A 13,135-nucleotide genomic window follows, 5' to 3' on the forward strand; every position below is an offset into this window, starting at 1 on the left:
GATTTTCCCCAAAGTTGCCAAGTAAAGGACTTTTAAGAGACCCACTGGACACTTGACACCGCGGTCCCAGGACATGTGGAATAAACAGCAAAGAGCCATGGAGTGTGTCGACTTTAATCCAGTGGGGGGAGCTGTTGTCATCAGGATCGTGGCTGGACAGAGGCCAGTTCACTGGTAAAACTACTCAGGCGGCTGTAAGAACAAGTTGTGCAACCAGTAAAACCACCGTGAACTCAGTGAAGAAATCGAAAACATCACGAGATTTTCCGGAACTCAAAATTTATCAGTTTTTCTCATTGTAAGTTTATCTCTTGCGCGGTGTAACCTGCACCCACGGCCCGCTTTGAAGCCGGAAACCTCACATTTAATGTCGGTATGTATGTTGGTAATGTGACTGAGAGTCAAAGTTAAGTGCGTGCTGGTAGCTTTAGTGGCATCCATATGTACAGCGTACATAGTCTATGGTGCATGAAAAGTTTCTCTTATAGTCATACTCACTTCCTGTTGATTTTACAAGGATGCATTTGGTTCAGACTAAACAGGATGTTTGTTGGTTTACTGTTGTTTTAAGGTTTCTTACGATCACACAGAGAAAACTGTGTATTTCTCAAGGGTCGCTTAGACATAATCTAATGATATTTTTAGCCCTAATCTTGTAGTGAACTCTGCTTTATGCCTTTTCATGGTAAAATCTTGTTAAATGTTCATAATGCATTATATCCCCAGTTATATAAGACAGTGGTCCTCAAGCTTTTTTAAGGACCCCTAAACTGACAAAAATTAGACCCCCATTTGATAAGATTATGTCCAAGGGTCCTCACCTGATAAGATTTTTGCTTATAGATGTTTTATTACAGAAAATGTGTGAAACCCATGGACAAAATAGTCATACATTCCGTCATTGTGTTACTTATGGATTAGGGCTGGGCAATATATTGATATTATATCTATATTGTGATATGAGACTAGATATCGTCTTAGATTTTGGATATCATAATATGGTGATATGGCATGAGTGTTGTCTTTTCCTGGTTTTATAGGCTTTATTACAGTAAAGTGAGGTAATTTTCTGAACTTACCAGACTGTTCCAGCTGTTCTATTATTTGCCTTTGCCTACTTGGTCATTATATCCACATTACTGATGATTATTTATCAGAAATCTCATTGTGTTTTGTGAAAGCAAAATAATCATCCCTATGATATTCTCACAATATCGATATTGAGGTAGTTGCTCAAAAACATTGTGATATTTTATTTTGTCCATATCACCCAGCCCTATCATGGATGGAATTATAATGATAATCAATTATTCCCCTTTTTACTGAGGACCCCCTGGAACCCTCTCAAGGACCCCTGGGGGTCCCCAGACCCCACTATGAGAACCACTGATCTAAGCAACCCAGATTTCAAAATACATTTCTCATACGCTGTAAATTCAATGGTTAGTGTTTAAGATTGTGCATCAACATGTGATAGCCCTGTTTTTGGATATTACCACGCTGCTGACTGTGAAGATGTGAAATGGAAGCTGGCAGGTCACCGCTTTGTGTAATTAATTTTTCATTTAGTTTTGATCACAGTAACTACCTGCGGTTTGACATATGGCTATCAGGCCCTTATTGTTGCAGTGTTTGCTATTAAGCGAGAACTGGCAGGGAGGAGTGCTACCATATCCCAGTAACCCTGGCGTCTTGAGTGGACAGACAATACTGTGGGGGCTGGTCCACTGAGCAGATTGGTGTGAGGCTAAGTATAGCATGAATACAAGTAAATCAGCAGAAAGCAATGGCTCCCCTCTGTGACAATGGAGGCATTTCCCGCTGGGATGGATAGCAATCCCAATGAAGACCCAGGTAACAGCCTTTTAAAAGCCGTAATTGCTCAGCTGTAAATGAACAATAACAGAGCTACAATTTCCTGTAATGATGGAATTACTTCTTTACAAGATGCTTTTATGCTGTTACGGACAAACAGAAAGGATGGCATAATCAATCTGTGTGGAAGCGTTATATTTCTAACCCTGGCTCACATAAATACTGCATATGTGGCCTTTATGCAGATAGGAAGAGCCACTTTTGAAGGTGACAGATAAAGATAATATGAAGGGGGTTTTCCAGGTTTTGGTCTTAAAACAGACAGTTAACATCACACACTTTTTTCTGCTATGACACTTGTGCTTCTCTCTCTCTCTACATGTGGCCTTACTTGTACTGAACACAGTAGGCTGTGCTGGAATAGTCTGTGACTTTGGCTGCATGATCACAGCATACCAGGCATGCCATCGTCCTTATACAAGCAGAGTCTGGACCCTGAGCTCATTGCTTACTGGTACTGATGATGAGGACTGTGTGTGGAGTAGACAAAGCGACAGATGACGGTCAAACCGGGCATATTACACTGACACCGCATGCAGAATCAGCTAATGGCACAGCAGCTTCTTTTCGGGTCACGCTGGAGTCCCGTCTAACCTCTCAATCTTTGAAGTGTCTCGCACCACAGGAGTTTCTTTTACCTTTGTTGAGCAAACCAGACTTCTTCCCTCCCTTGTGATCCTCCAGAAGCTGAGTCGGTGCTGAGTGTCATTATGAGATGTCGTCTCATAGCGCCTCCTTCGTGCAAATCAAGTTCGATGACATCCTCTTCTACGAGAACTGCGGCGGCGGTAGCTTTGGGAGTGTGTACCGAGCCAGGTGGATCTCCCAGGACAAAGAGGTGGCGGTGAAAAAACTGCTCAAGATTGAGAACGAGGTAGGAGTCATAATTGCTTGGGCTTTTCATATACTTTTTTAATTGTCAGTATAGTAATCACTTTAATTGCTACCCCATTTAACAGGATGTGGTGACTTCTGTACTCATCACTCATGGTCATTATACTCCCCCACTCTGAGGATTGTGCTGCAAAAGAAACATTATTGCCAAATGAGAGGATGTATTTGGCCCAGTTACAACACACACTGTTCTTGAAACTTCTTTCAAAGCACGGGCTCATTATCTTAAAGACAAAAAAATAATTATCTTTGAAATGTTTTCAGGGAAATTGTATTACATTTGTTGGCCTTGTGATGGGATGTTCAGAAAATTATTCATCGTTTCTTCTATGAAAGTCTAAAAGATCACAGATATCCATTCAATTTCACTCAAGTGTTGGAGAGATGATTGTTCACTGAAAATAATAATGTAATCCTTTCACACTTGAAGCAATTGTTCATTTAATTATAGTGTTTGGCTACAGTTAAATGAATTGGTTTTGTCGGGTTTCTGTTCTTTCTGGTTTCACAATGATCTTTCTCGGCCAGTACTTACTTTAATTACTTTACATACTGTACACTCTGTTTTTTCTTTATACACTGATTCGCAGACTTTTGTATAGAAACCTTTTATGTTGTCTTCTTGCTCAGGCTGAAATCCTCAGCGTCCTCAGCCACCGTAACATCATCCAGTTTTATGGCGCCATTGTTGAGGCTCCCAACTATGGGATTGTCACTGGTAAGTTTTTTAAAAATTATATCTCATTATTAAACAGCATAAAGCAGATCTACTGGATCACATCATGTTGGAAAACGCAGCAGCTGAAATCTGTTTGCGCCAGTTGCACGGTTTGCTCAACACTGAATGGTTCAGAGGTTTCTATGGAAGCATTAGTGAATGACAGAAGGTTCAGGAAGTGCACACATTGATGCAGTACGTAGTTGTGTGCCCCTGTTTTTTTGTGTCTAGGTTAGAAGCTGAGAGGAGCAAAGCAGCCTCTAAAGCAGCAGTAAACTTCAGAAAACAAGAAGGCCTTGATGCCTCTGGATAAACTTTCATCATGCAGGAGAGTAGAGGTCGTCCTGTGGAGATTTAATATGAGTTTCTCATTGTAATAGTGTTGATCTCTGCTATATACTGTAATGATAAACATCTGCATTTGGATTTTAGACTATCAACCGGATTATTTGGTCAAAATGTTTGTTTGTTCGTTTGTTGTTTGTTTCCTTTTGTTGATGAACTGGGAAGTGTTGGAAGTAAAGGAATGTTGACGCTTATCTTAATTTGTACCGACATACTGTCTGCTGTCCAGATGGTACTCCAAATCACAAGTTATTGCTACGTTACTACACAGATAACTAGGGCTGCAACTAACAATTGTTTTCGATTAATAGATTCCTCATTTGGTATCAAACATCGTAAAACAATGTAAAATGATGATCACAATATCCTGGAGCTCTAAGTAACATCATCCAATGTCTTGTTTTATTCAACAAACAGTCCAAAACCTCCAAATTATTAAATTTACAATAATTTTAAGAAATAATTTTAAAGGTGCAGTTTGTAGAATTTAGTGGCGTCTAGCGGAACGGACTCGGCAGAAATGGAATATAATATTCATAAGTATGTTTTAATTAGTGTATAATCACCTGAAAATAAGATTCAGCCCTTTATATCTTTATATCTGAGCCCTTTATATCTACATAGGGAGCGGGTGCCCTTCCATGGAGGCTGCCATGTTGCACCGCCATGTTTCTACAGTAGCCCATAATGGACAAACCGAACACTGGCTCTAGAGAGGGCCTTTCACATTTTTCATGAGTTTTGCAGCCACTGTAGGTTCTCCTACATGCTTGGAAGGGGTTAGTAAGGGGTTATCGATAAAATCGGTAAATTTTCTGTCAATTGACTAATTCATTAATTGATTAATTGTATATATTAACAATTACTTTATCGATAAATCTGTTATAATCTGCTAATAGTTTCGTCTACATGATGTCTGTAAATGGTGGAACTCAAGATACTGGGTGTCCCCGACAGTCCAAACCCAAATATATTCAGTTTACACTGATATGAAGCAAAAAGACATTTGAGAAGCTAGAAACATCAAATGTTTGACATTTTTGTTTGATAAATGAATTAAACATTTAATCAGTTATCAAAATAAAATTTCTGCTGATCAACTAATCAAAAAATTGACCAACTGTTTCAACACTATTTGCTGTTGAGACTTTATTTGCAGTAGTACAACTTAAAACGGTCTTGCTGAAAAGCCAAACAAAAGAAGCAGTTTATATTGAAACAACAAACAGAGCATCACCAGCTATATGTCCACGAGGCGGCCCTAGAGCAGCAGTTTAGTACAAAAAGCTACATTTAGATGTGGAGCTGCGTTAAAGGCTCTTAATATATTTACTCTACATCAGAGGCTGAACTTCTGAGCCTCTTGTCATATATGAAGAAATACAGTTTCTGTTTGACTGCGACATTATTAAACATCTTGGACATTGATTACTGCATGTTTGACAAACCTAGTGACTACCCCCAGGTCATATATTTTTAATGTCTTGTCTACATCGCTACAAAGATTGCCTTCTCTTAAAGGAAAACAGTCAGTAAAAATGTAACAGCCCAGACTCACATCCTGAAAGGGGAGTATCACCTCCTTTCATCATGTAGACAATACAAAGCGTCTCATAGTGCAGCTGACAAGATCTTCTTTGTTCCTTTGGTCACTGAAAACAATAAATATAAGCCTCACAAGGTCACATCTGTCCTCAGTAAGTCAAATGTTTATGACTTGTAACCTAATATAGAAAAAAACTGCGATTTGTTCCTTTGCCATAATCAGGGGTGTTGCTGTTTTTCTAATGTGCAGACCCAATGTCCTTGAACAATAAAACATAACATTTTACATAACATTCATGTGCAGACGCTTTTGTCTAAAGAACTTTGCAAAAAGTGCATTCAAACTCTACAGGAACAAGAACTGTATGTAATCAGAAATTGGAAGAGCATCTCTCTTAGACAAACAACTAAAGGTGTGTAAAGTACTACGATACAACTGCTTAAAGTTCTCAATGTACATAAGTAAAACAACACTATCAAATCTCAGAATTGTATTGAGAGAATATGGTATAAACTGAATTTATATTACTATATCAGTATGTTTGGGAAACATTTATGCAGAAGCTCATGGTTTGTTCTGTTACATACATTCATATACTGTAGAGTACAAATTCTCCCAGAATTTAAAAGATAAATTGATTGAAAAAAACCCCATTTACTCATATATGTAGTTGATATACTTATTTGCATGTATCTGCTTTTACCTGGATTTATGTTTTTCTTCAGTTCATCTTAAACTCCTGTGATCTGGGAGCCCTGGAGGGTCATGTAGGAGGGACTGGGGGTGGAGAAGGAGGGGCTAAAGTGAGGATAAGGCTGTTGACTGTAAATAGAGAACCATGAAGTGTATTTAAAAAAAGCCATCACAGTGAACATGATGTCTACGATTATGTTCAGTTATCAAGTTAAGCTGTCATTGTATGGTATTGCAGTTGAATGCACAGCCTGATTTTTGCACCACATTACTACACAACAGTTATATAACTAACAAAACTCGCAGTGGGCATAATCTTCACTGTGATGGATCCCAAACAAGTTAAATGGAGTGCTCAAATTATTAGCTTACAGTAAATAAGACAGCAGTGGAAAACATGTCAGGTCAATTCAAGTCAGGTTAATCTTTATTTTCCCGTGATGGAAAATTTGGTTATACATGCTGTAATCATTTTTCCTGCTCATACGGATCATCAGAAGATCTCTTCCCTAAAGCGCCTTCAATGTAAATGATGAGGGACAAAATGTACAATCCTCATTTTGTGCAAACATGTATTTAAAAGTTTATTTGAAGCTTACATGATGCTTCAGATGTCCAAATTAGTTGAATCAAGTGGTAATCTTTGAAAGTTGAAGCCTTTTTAGTGCAGAATTCTTTCTCCTTGGACAGTGTTTCCGTGTTGAGCTGCAGTGGAGGAAAAGTAACAAAAAGAGGGATATTGGTACAGAAAAGGCTGCAACTTGGAGTGGACTGCAACTGGAAGATATCTACTTGATTTGACAGATGTAGACAGCTGAAGCCTCATATTAGCTTCAGAAAAATGTTTGAACACATTTTTTGCACAGAAGAATGAGTGGATTTTGGCCCCTGTCTCTTACATTCAAAGCATATTAGGGAGGCATCTTTTAATAGTTAGTATGAACAGGAGGAATGATTACAGCAAGAAAACCCTGTTTCAATGTTCATTTGGGCACCTGACTGTTGTTTTAAGAAAAGCTGAAAAATTGCTGATATCGTTTAAAGCACCACGCTAACAGATTCAACAACAACTCAATAGTTGCAACAACATAAGAGTGAGAGAGAGTTAATTTGGTATGATTGGGTGATTTATTTATAGAAGCTCTGTCAGTGTGTGTATAGTTGTCATCATCTTACCTTCACACAACTTTATGAGACTATGTGAGACTTCTTACTGGTTATGGTCAAAACTTTTGCACCTCTGCATATTCTCGAGCTGTGAATCAGCTGACACAACAGGAGCAGATCTCTCTTCGTTTGGACCGACACCGAGAGTATTAAACTGTCAGATCAAATCTGCACTCAGTGTCTGCACTTGTGTTGCAGTTTTAGAGCAGCACTAGCAGAAGTGCACCTGAACACTGTGCAAAAAGCATGTCTCTTCTATGTTCTTCTCAATAACGCAGGTAGTATTGCTTTTAATATTATTAGTTGACATTATTAATTTCTAGTTGCCATTGCGGGTGTATGTAATGTGCTATTGTGTGTAGCTTTGTATTTTGTATAATGTGTTCTGTGTGTTTTTTGCTTTGTACTGTTTGTTGTTGTGCTGTTTGTATTCTTTGATTGTGGGGGACTGCAGATGTAAATTAGCTTTGAGCTAACTCTGGTGCAGTGCATCATTTATGTTAAAAACTGTACACTGTCCCGATAAAAATAAATACAATACATGACAACCTAGCAGCCGCTGCAGTATTTTGCTGCTGTGAAACAGAAAGCTTTTGTTGTCAAGGAACCAATTGGTGTCTATATTTATCACAGCAGAACATACAGGACAGTGTTTATGGCCATCCTGACAATGTCCAACATTCATCTACTCTGTTATAAATTTTCTGTTTGTTGACATACAGTACAGCATCAAGCTGGGCAGTCGCCTCTTTCTAACAGCCAACACCTACATCTTATTTTAGAGACCTTTTTTTTTGTCTGTTGACCAGCAAGAGCTCAACAATTACTGCTGTCACTCAGCAGCCTCATAAACCTAATGAATGAAGGTTAGTTATTAATTTGGAACAAAAGTACATTAAACTCTGACACACCCTGCAAGGCTGTTTCACACAAGACAATTAAAACTCCTGTGTGACTTTAGAAGTTATTCACTCTGAGACTAAAATGAAAGTGCAGTTTTACATCAGACCAGCCCAGTAGTCATATTATCTATGGAATGTGGGTGAACGTATTCAGGTCCAAAGTACAGAAACAGACAGGTCTTCGCTTGCTCATACGTGTGAAGTGAGCTGAACTTTATTGTATCTACAAAACAAGCTTGAAAAAAACAAAGTATAGACTCATTCATAACAGTGTTAATGTGTGTGTTAATTAAACTCCTATCCTGGTGTCTGTGCATGTTTACATTACCCTGATTGGGTAATTATGCACAAACAGATGTTTCCTGCTGTTTTAGCTGGTGCTGCTTTATTTTTATCCGATCATTTAACTTTATAGGATAGTCTACACATAGAAATGTTTGCCTACTCTGTATGTCTTTCATTCAGAAAGGCTTTATCAAAGCTTTATCTCTATGTCTTGGTAGTCTCGTGATGGGGATTTTACTAAAAGATACATGATTGTCAAGGTCCATAAGGTTCACTAATGTCAGGTTTATACTTTTTAAAACAAAGCGGGATTTGACAACTTGTCTTTTGGGTTTCTGAGGGAGTAGTGGGGGCCTCAGTGTGTTCACAGTTACATTATGATAAATTGAGCTCATCCACAGTGACAGGTCAGTGACAGCAGCAATCTGTAAACAAGACACTGTCAACTGGCCTCCAGGAGTCGTCTGGCACAATTTCAGTCTTCAATTGTTTTCACGTAATGCTCCCACATACTGCACTCATGTGTTTCATGCAACACCCTCAGGAGAACAGTTTTGTGACTGTAAGGCAGTTTACAGTCACAATTTTTTTTTATATTTTAGTGTCATTCAACTTAATCATGTTTCTCCACAGAGTATGCAAGCGGTGGATCACTGTATGATTACCTGTCCAGCAATGAGAGTGAGGAAATGGACATGGGGCAGATTATGACCTGGGCTGCGGAGATTGCTCGAGGTAAAATTGACATTAGTTTATCTCTTTGATTATATTAGTGAAGAGATCTTATCAAATTAACATTGTTTGTATAAAGGTAAGTCACTGAGAGCAAGCTCACCTTTTTATGGTACAACAGGTAACAGTTGGTTCAAAGATAAAACATTTTTGCAACTACAGTATAGCCTGACTGATACTGGATTGTCGAGGCTGATGATGTATAGACCAATATTTGTTCTTTTAAAGAAATAGTTTGAGATTTTTTGCTTTCTTGTTGAGAGTTAGATGAAGATCTGTACCACTCTTATATCTAAAAAAAAAATCCACTTACCAGCACCTCTAAAGCTTACTAACTAAGTAAACGAGTCATTACAGTCATAATAATTGTCAGGTGACCAGAATAGACTTCAGGAAGTTACTGTTCACACCCAAGAAAACCCCACATAAAACCACAAGTTGACATTTTTGTCGTGAGCTTTAGAGATGTCGGAAGGCAGATTCTGTTATCTCTGAACAGAGCCAGGCTAGCGGTTTCCACCTGCTTCCAGCCTTACTAAGCTAAGCTAAACTAATCGCATCCTGACTTCAGCTTTGAATTGTAAATCGATGCAAGAGTGGTGCTGATCTTTTCATCTAACTAAGGATCCTTTAAAATAGTTAGAAAAGAAGTGTGACCCAGATGTGTGCTGAGCAGGACACTTTACAGGTTAAAAAAATAAACTTGTCAGAGCTCTCTGGTGGACAAACTATGTAATTATGACACCTTTTATAAATCACCTCAAACATATCTTTTAATGTATTTCTGTACTGCAAGTTCTTGTTGTATATATCTTTAATAACCCGCCAATCTAATCAGCCGATAATATCAACCCGGCTGATGTATTAGACAGGGTCTAATTGTAACAGAAAATTACATTTACCATATTTTAAATTAAAATTTAAGTTAGTTAAGTTAAATTATGTCTGCATTTGTACATTATGAACTGCATGCATATGTTGAGAATGATTAGCTGACATAACCCTAGGTATTAATGCAGACCGTAAACAGGACAAGACGTAAGATTGAACTCTGAGGAACGACTGTATTGATGTTAAGAATTTCAGTTTTGAAGATAATATCTAAAGTAATCACAAGCAGTCTTGTCAAAGACAGTTTCTGTAAGACTCATAACATATTGTGATCTACAATATTGATATCTTGTGAATAATCAGAGCCCTTAAAAACCTAATGAGTGTTTGAAGTGTATGAAACAGATAAGAAATGTGTGTATGTTTCCACTGGAATAACTTCTTTTTATTCCCCCTTCAGGAATGCACTACTTACATTCAGAGGCCCCAGTTAAGGTGATCCACAGAGACCTGAAGTCCAGAAATGGTGACAAATTTACTGTTTCCAAAATACATACGAATTAGTTTTTATATGAATGCTACATATTACTGAACAGAATGCCAACTTTTACTGACATTTGAAATACTATTTTCTCTTCCAGTTGTTTTAGCTGCAGACAAAGTTCTCAAGGTAGGTTTTTAATGTGTAGAGTTTTATCTCAGATTCATAATGCTGCACGATGAACCAGATCTGTGAAGCTGAAAATGTTGCTGAAAAAGCTGTGTTAGCTGAAAATTTCAACTCAGAACTTTAAAAGAATATGTGCATGAAATATACTGGTATGTTATCTACCTACAGGATATAGACACAAGAGGGCAGTGACTAACTTAGCATGTACAAGAATCCCCTGACAGCATTACTGGTGTGTCTTAGATGGTGGATGAGGCCAAGAGAGAGGAGATTTAACAAAAACTCATGACAAAATGGGACTATCAACATCAAAGGTTTAAAAAAGAGGAGGTATATTATGGAAAACTCCTTAGAATCTCCAAACATCAAGCAGGATTTTTGAAGTCCCTTCAGGAACATCCAAACTCTAGGGTGCATGTTTTATCATTTTTTTAGATTTTTTTTTTTTTAATTTATTTGACAATTTGAAAGTGCAGGGAGACAGGCAACATATGCAACAAAGGTCCACAGCTGGAATTGAGCCACGGACGTTGCAGTCATGTGGTATAATCTTAACCAGTAGGCTACTGGAGAGTAACATTTTCTGAAATGAATCAAGAGCAAAGTGTGCCAACTTGAATTTACCTGTGAAAAACTCAAAAAATGGAAATTATGTGATTATAATACAGTAAACACCCACATCTGTAGCATTTACATGCACACTTGCAAATTATCCAAGCTTCCATAGTTTTTTTATGTATTACATACAATAATAAGTAAGTCCATCAATCACAGGTGGCTATGGATTTTTATTTAGTTGCAACATTTGTCTCATCCCTGTTTTTTATCACTTCAGATCTGTGATTTCGGAGCATCCAAGTTTCTAACCCACACAACACACATGTCCTTGGTGGGCACATTTCCCTGGATGGCTCCGGAGGTGATCCAGAGCTTGCCTGTGTCTGAGACCTGTGACACCTTCTCCTATGGTGTGGTGAGTGTCAAGAAAGAAAAGAAGGGATAGTTGCAAATCTGATGCAGGTTTTTTTCATTTAAGAGCAATGCATAAACATTCCTAAGTGTTCATCTTCAGCTGCATTAGATGAACAGAGGCAGAGGACACAGACTTTCCAACAATGACCCTAAGGTCTGTCCCAAATAGCCACAATAACCTCCAATTCATATGGTTCAGCATAAATAAATCAGTTTTTCCCAATGTACACATTAAACATACACAGATATAAATTATAAAAAGTGAAATACTTACACTGGCCGGGCTGTGAAATGCAAGAAATCTGAAGTCTTTTAAAGAGAAACAAACCTAGAAATTACATATTTGGTTATCACTTAAAGAGCAACTAAACACTCCCTGTTATTATAGTTTTATTCTGACCTCTGGTTGTGAAAGTCTCACCTTGCTGCAGTGATGTAGAGGTGTAATCCAGGGTGTTGTTAGCACTCACTGCTGGATGTGGTTACAAGTGCAATAGAGCCCACTTCTAACCACAGCTGATCAGAGGTGAAACAGACTGAAAACTTTCTGTGAGAGAAGGCAATAAAACACTGCAAGTTTGTCTTTCAAATGGTTAATATACTCTTCTTTAACTCATTGAAGAGTTTACATATATGAATAATATTCCTAGTAGCATATCTGATATTGTCAATATATAAAATTATCATAGGGTCATATCTTTTATAAGCTTCCTTCTCGCAATATACTGAAGCATTTAAAATGTTGGATACAGTGAATGATGAGTGGTTAATCATGACGTGTGCATGAAGTTGTGAAGACTGATGTGATGCAGCCCTGACCTCTAACATCTGGAGTCCTGCTACTGGCTGATTTAGTGCATGAAAGAGGGTATTGTGGGTAGGCATAATTGTAGTCCTTCAAAACACTTACAGTAGAAGTCGCTGCAGTTAGGAGTTAGTTAAGAATCACACACAGACTTTGCAGCAAAGTTCTTTTTCTGATAATTTTCTTATTCTTAAGTCTAAGTTTTATACATGCTGGTTGATTTCTGTCAATTCATCTTCAATTGTTCGACAAATAGTGTCATTAAATAAAGAACAATGAGACTCACAGCCTGAGTTGACCGAGTTTGAACCCATTTGTAAAATGCTTTTCTGCTTTTAAAGAAAATATCTGACAGACAAGAATGCTTTTTATTTCAGTCTTAAAACTCAACTCTTCTTTAACTGAATCAAATATATTTAAAGAAATTGCACTAAAGTCACTCATGGCTAAAAAAAAAAACATCTGGCAGTCCCACTGATAATTTCATTTCTGCATTTCTTTCTCTGCTAAAGTGGACCGTAGTAGGAATTTTGATCTTTGCAGGAGTACAGCTTCTTAGAAACTGTCTTTTTCTGTCTCAAGACATTTGGAAGATTTGTTTCAAAATGGAAACCATTTTCAGTTCCCCTTTAGCTTACTTTAATGTTGCAGCCCCTGTTATTCAAGAGTTCAAGTATTGATGTGAAATTCTAAGGTATTA

At 37.8% G+C, this 13,135-nt stretch overlaps 1 protein-coding gene across 2 annotated transcripts in view; it reads left to right on the plus strand.

The window, feature by feature from the left end:
• The first annotated feature begins 142 nt into the window (after window positions 1-142).
• The window catches only part of map3k20a (mitogen-activated protein kinase kinase kinase 20a), a 25,283-nt gene continuing 12,290 nt past the window's right edge, over window positions 143-13,135 (plus strand). The window contains exons 1-7 of one of the 2 annotated variants that reach the window (XM_067603571.1): window positions 143-373; window positions 2,560-2,749; window positions 3,400-3,487; window positions 9,059-9,160; window positions 10,449-10,514; window positions 10,630-10,658; window positions 11,494-11,631. In XM_067603571.1, coding sequence (XP_067459672.1) covers window positions 2,591-2,749; window positions 3,400-3,487; window positions 9,059-9,160; window positions 10,449-10,514; window positions 10,630-10,658; window positions 11,494-11,631 — 582 coding nt within the window. In that variant the 5' untranslated portion in view covers window positions 143-373; window positions 2,560-2,590. The remainder of the gene's footprint in view (window positions 374-2,559; window positions 2,750-3,399; window positions 3,488-9,058; window positions 9,161-10,448; window positions 10,515-10,629; window positions 10,659-11,493; window positions 11,632-13,135) is intronic. The other variant, XM_067603572.1, reaches the window with a different exon arrangement.

The sequence above is a fragment of the Thunnus thynnus genome, chromosome 11 (genome assembly GCF_963924715.1).
Source record: "Thunnus thynnus chromosome 11, fThuThy2.1, whole genome shotgun sequence".
Taxonomy (NCBI): Eukaryota; Metazoa; Chordata; class Actinopteri; order Scombriformes; family Scombridae; genus Thunnus; species Thunnus thynnus.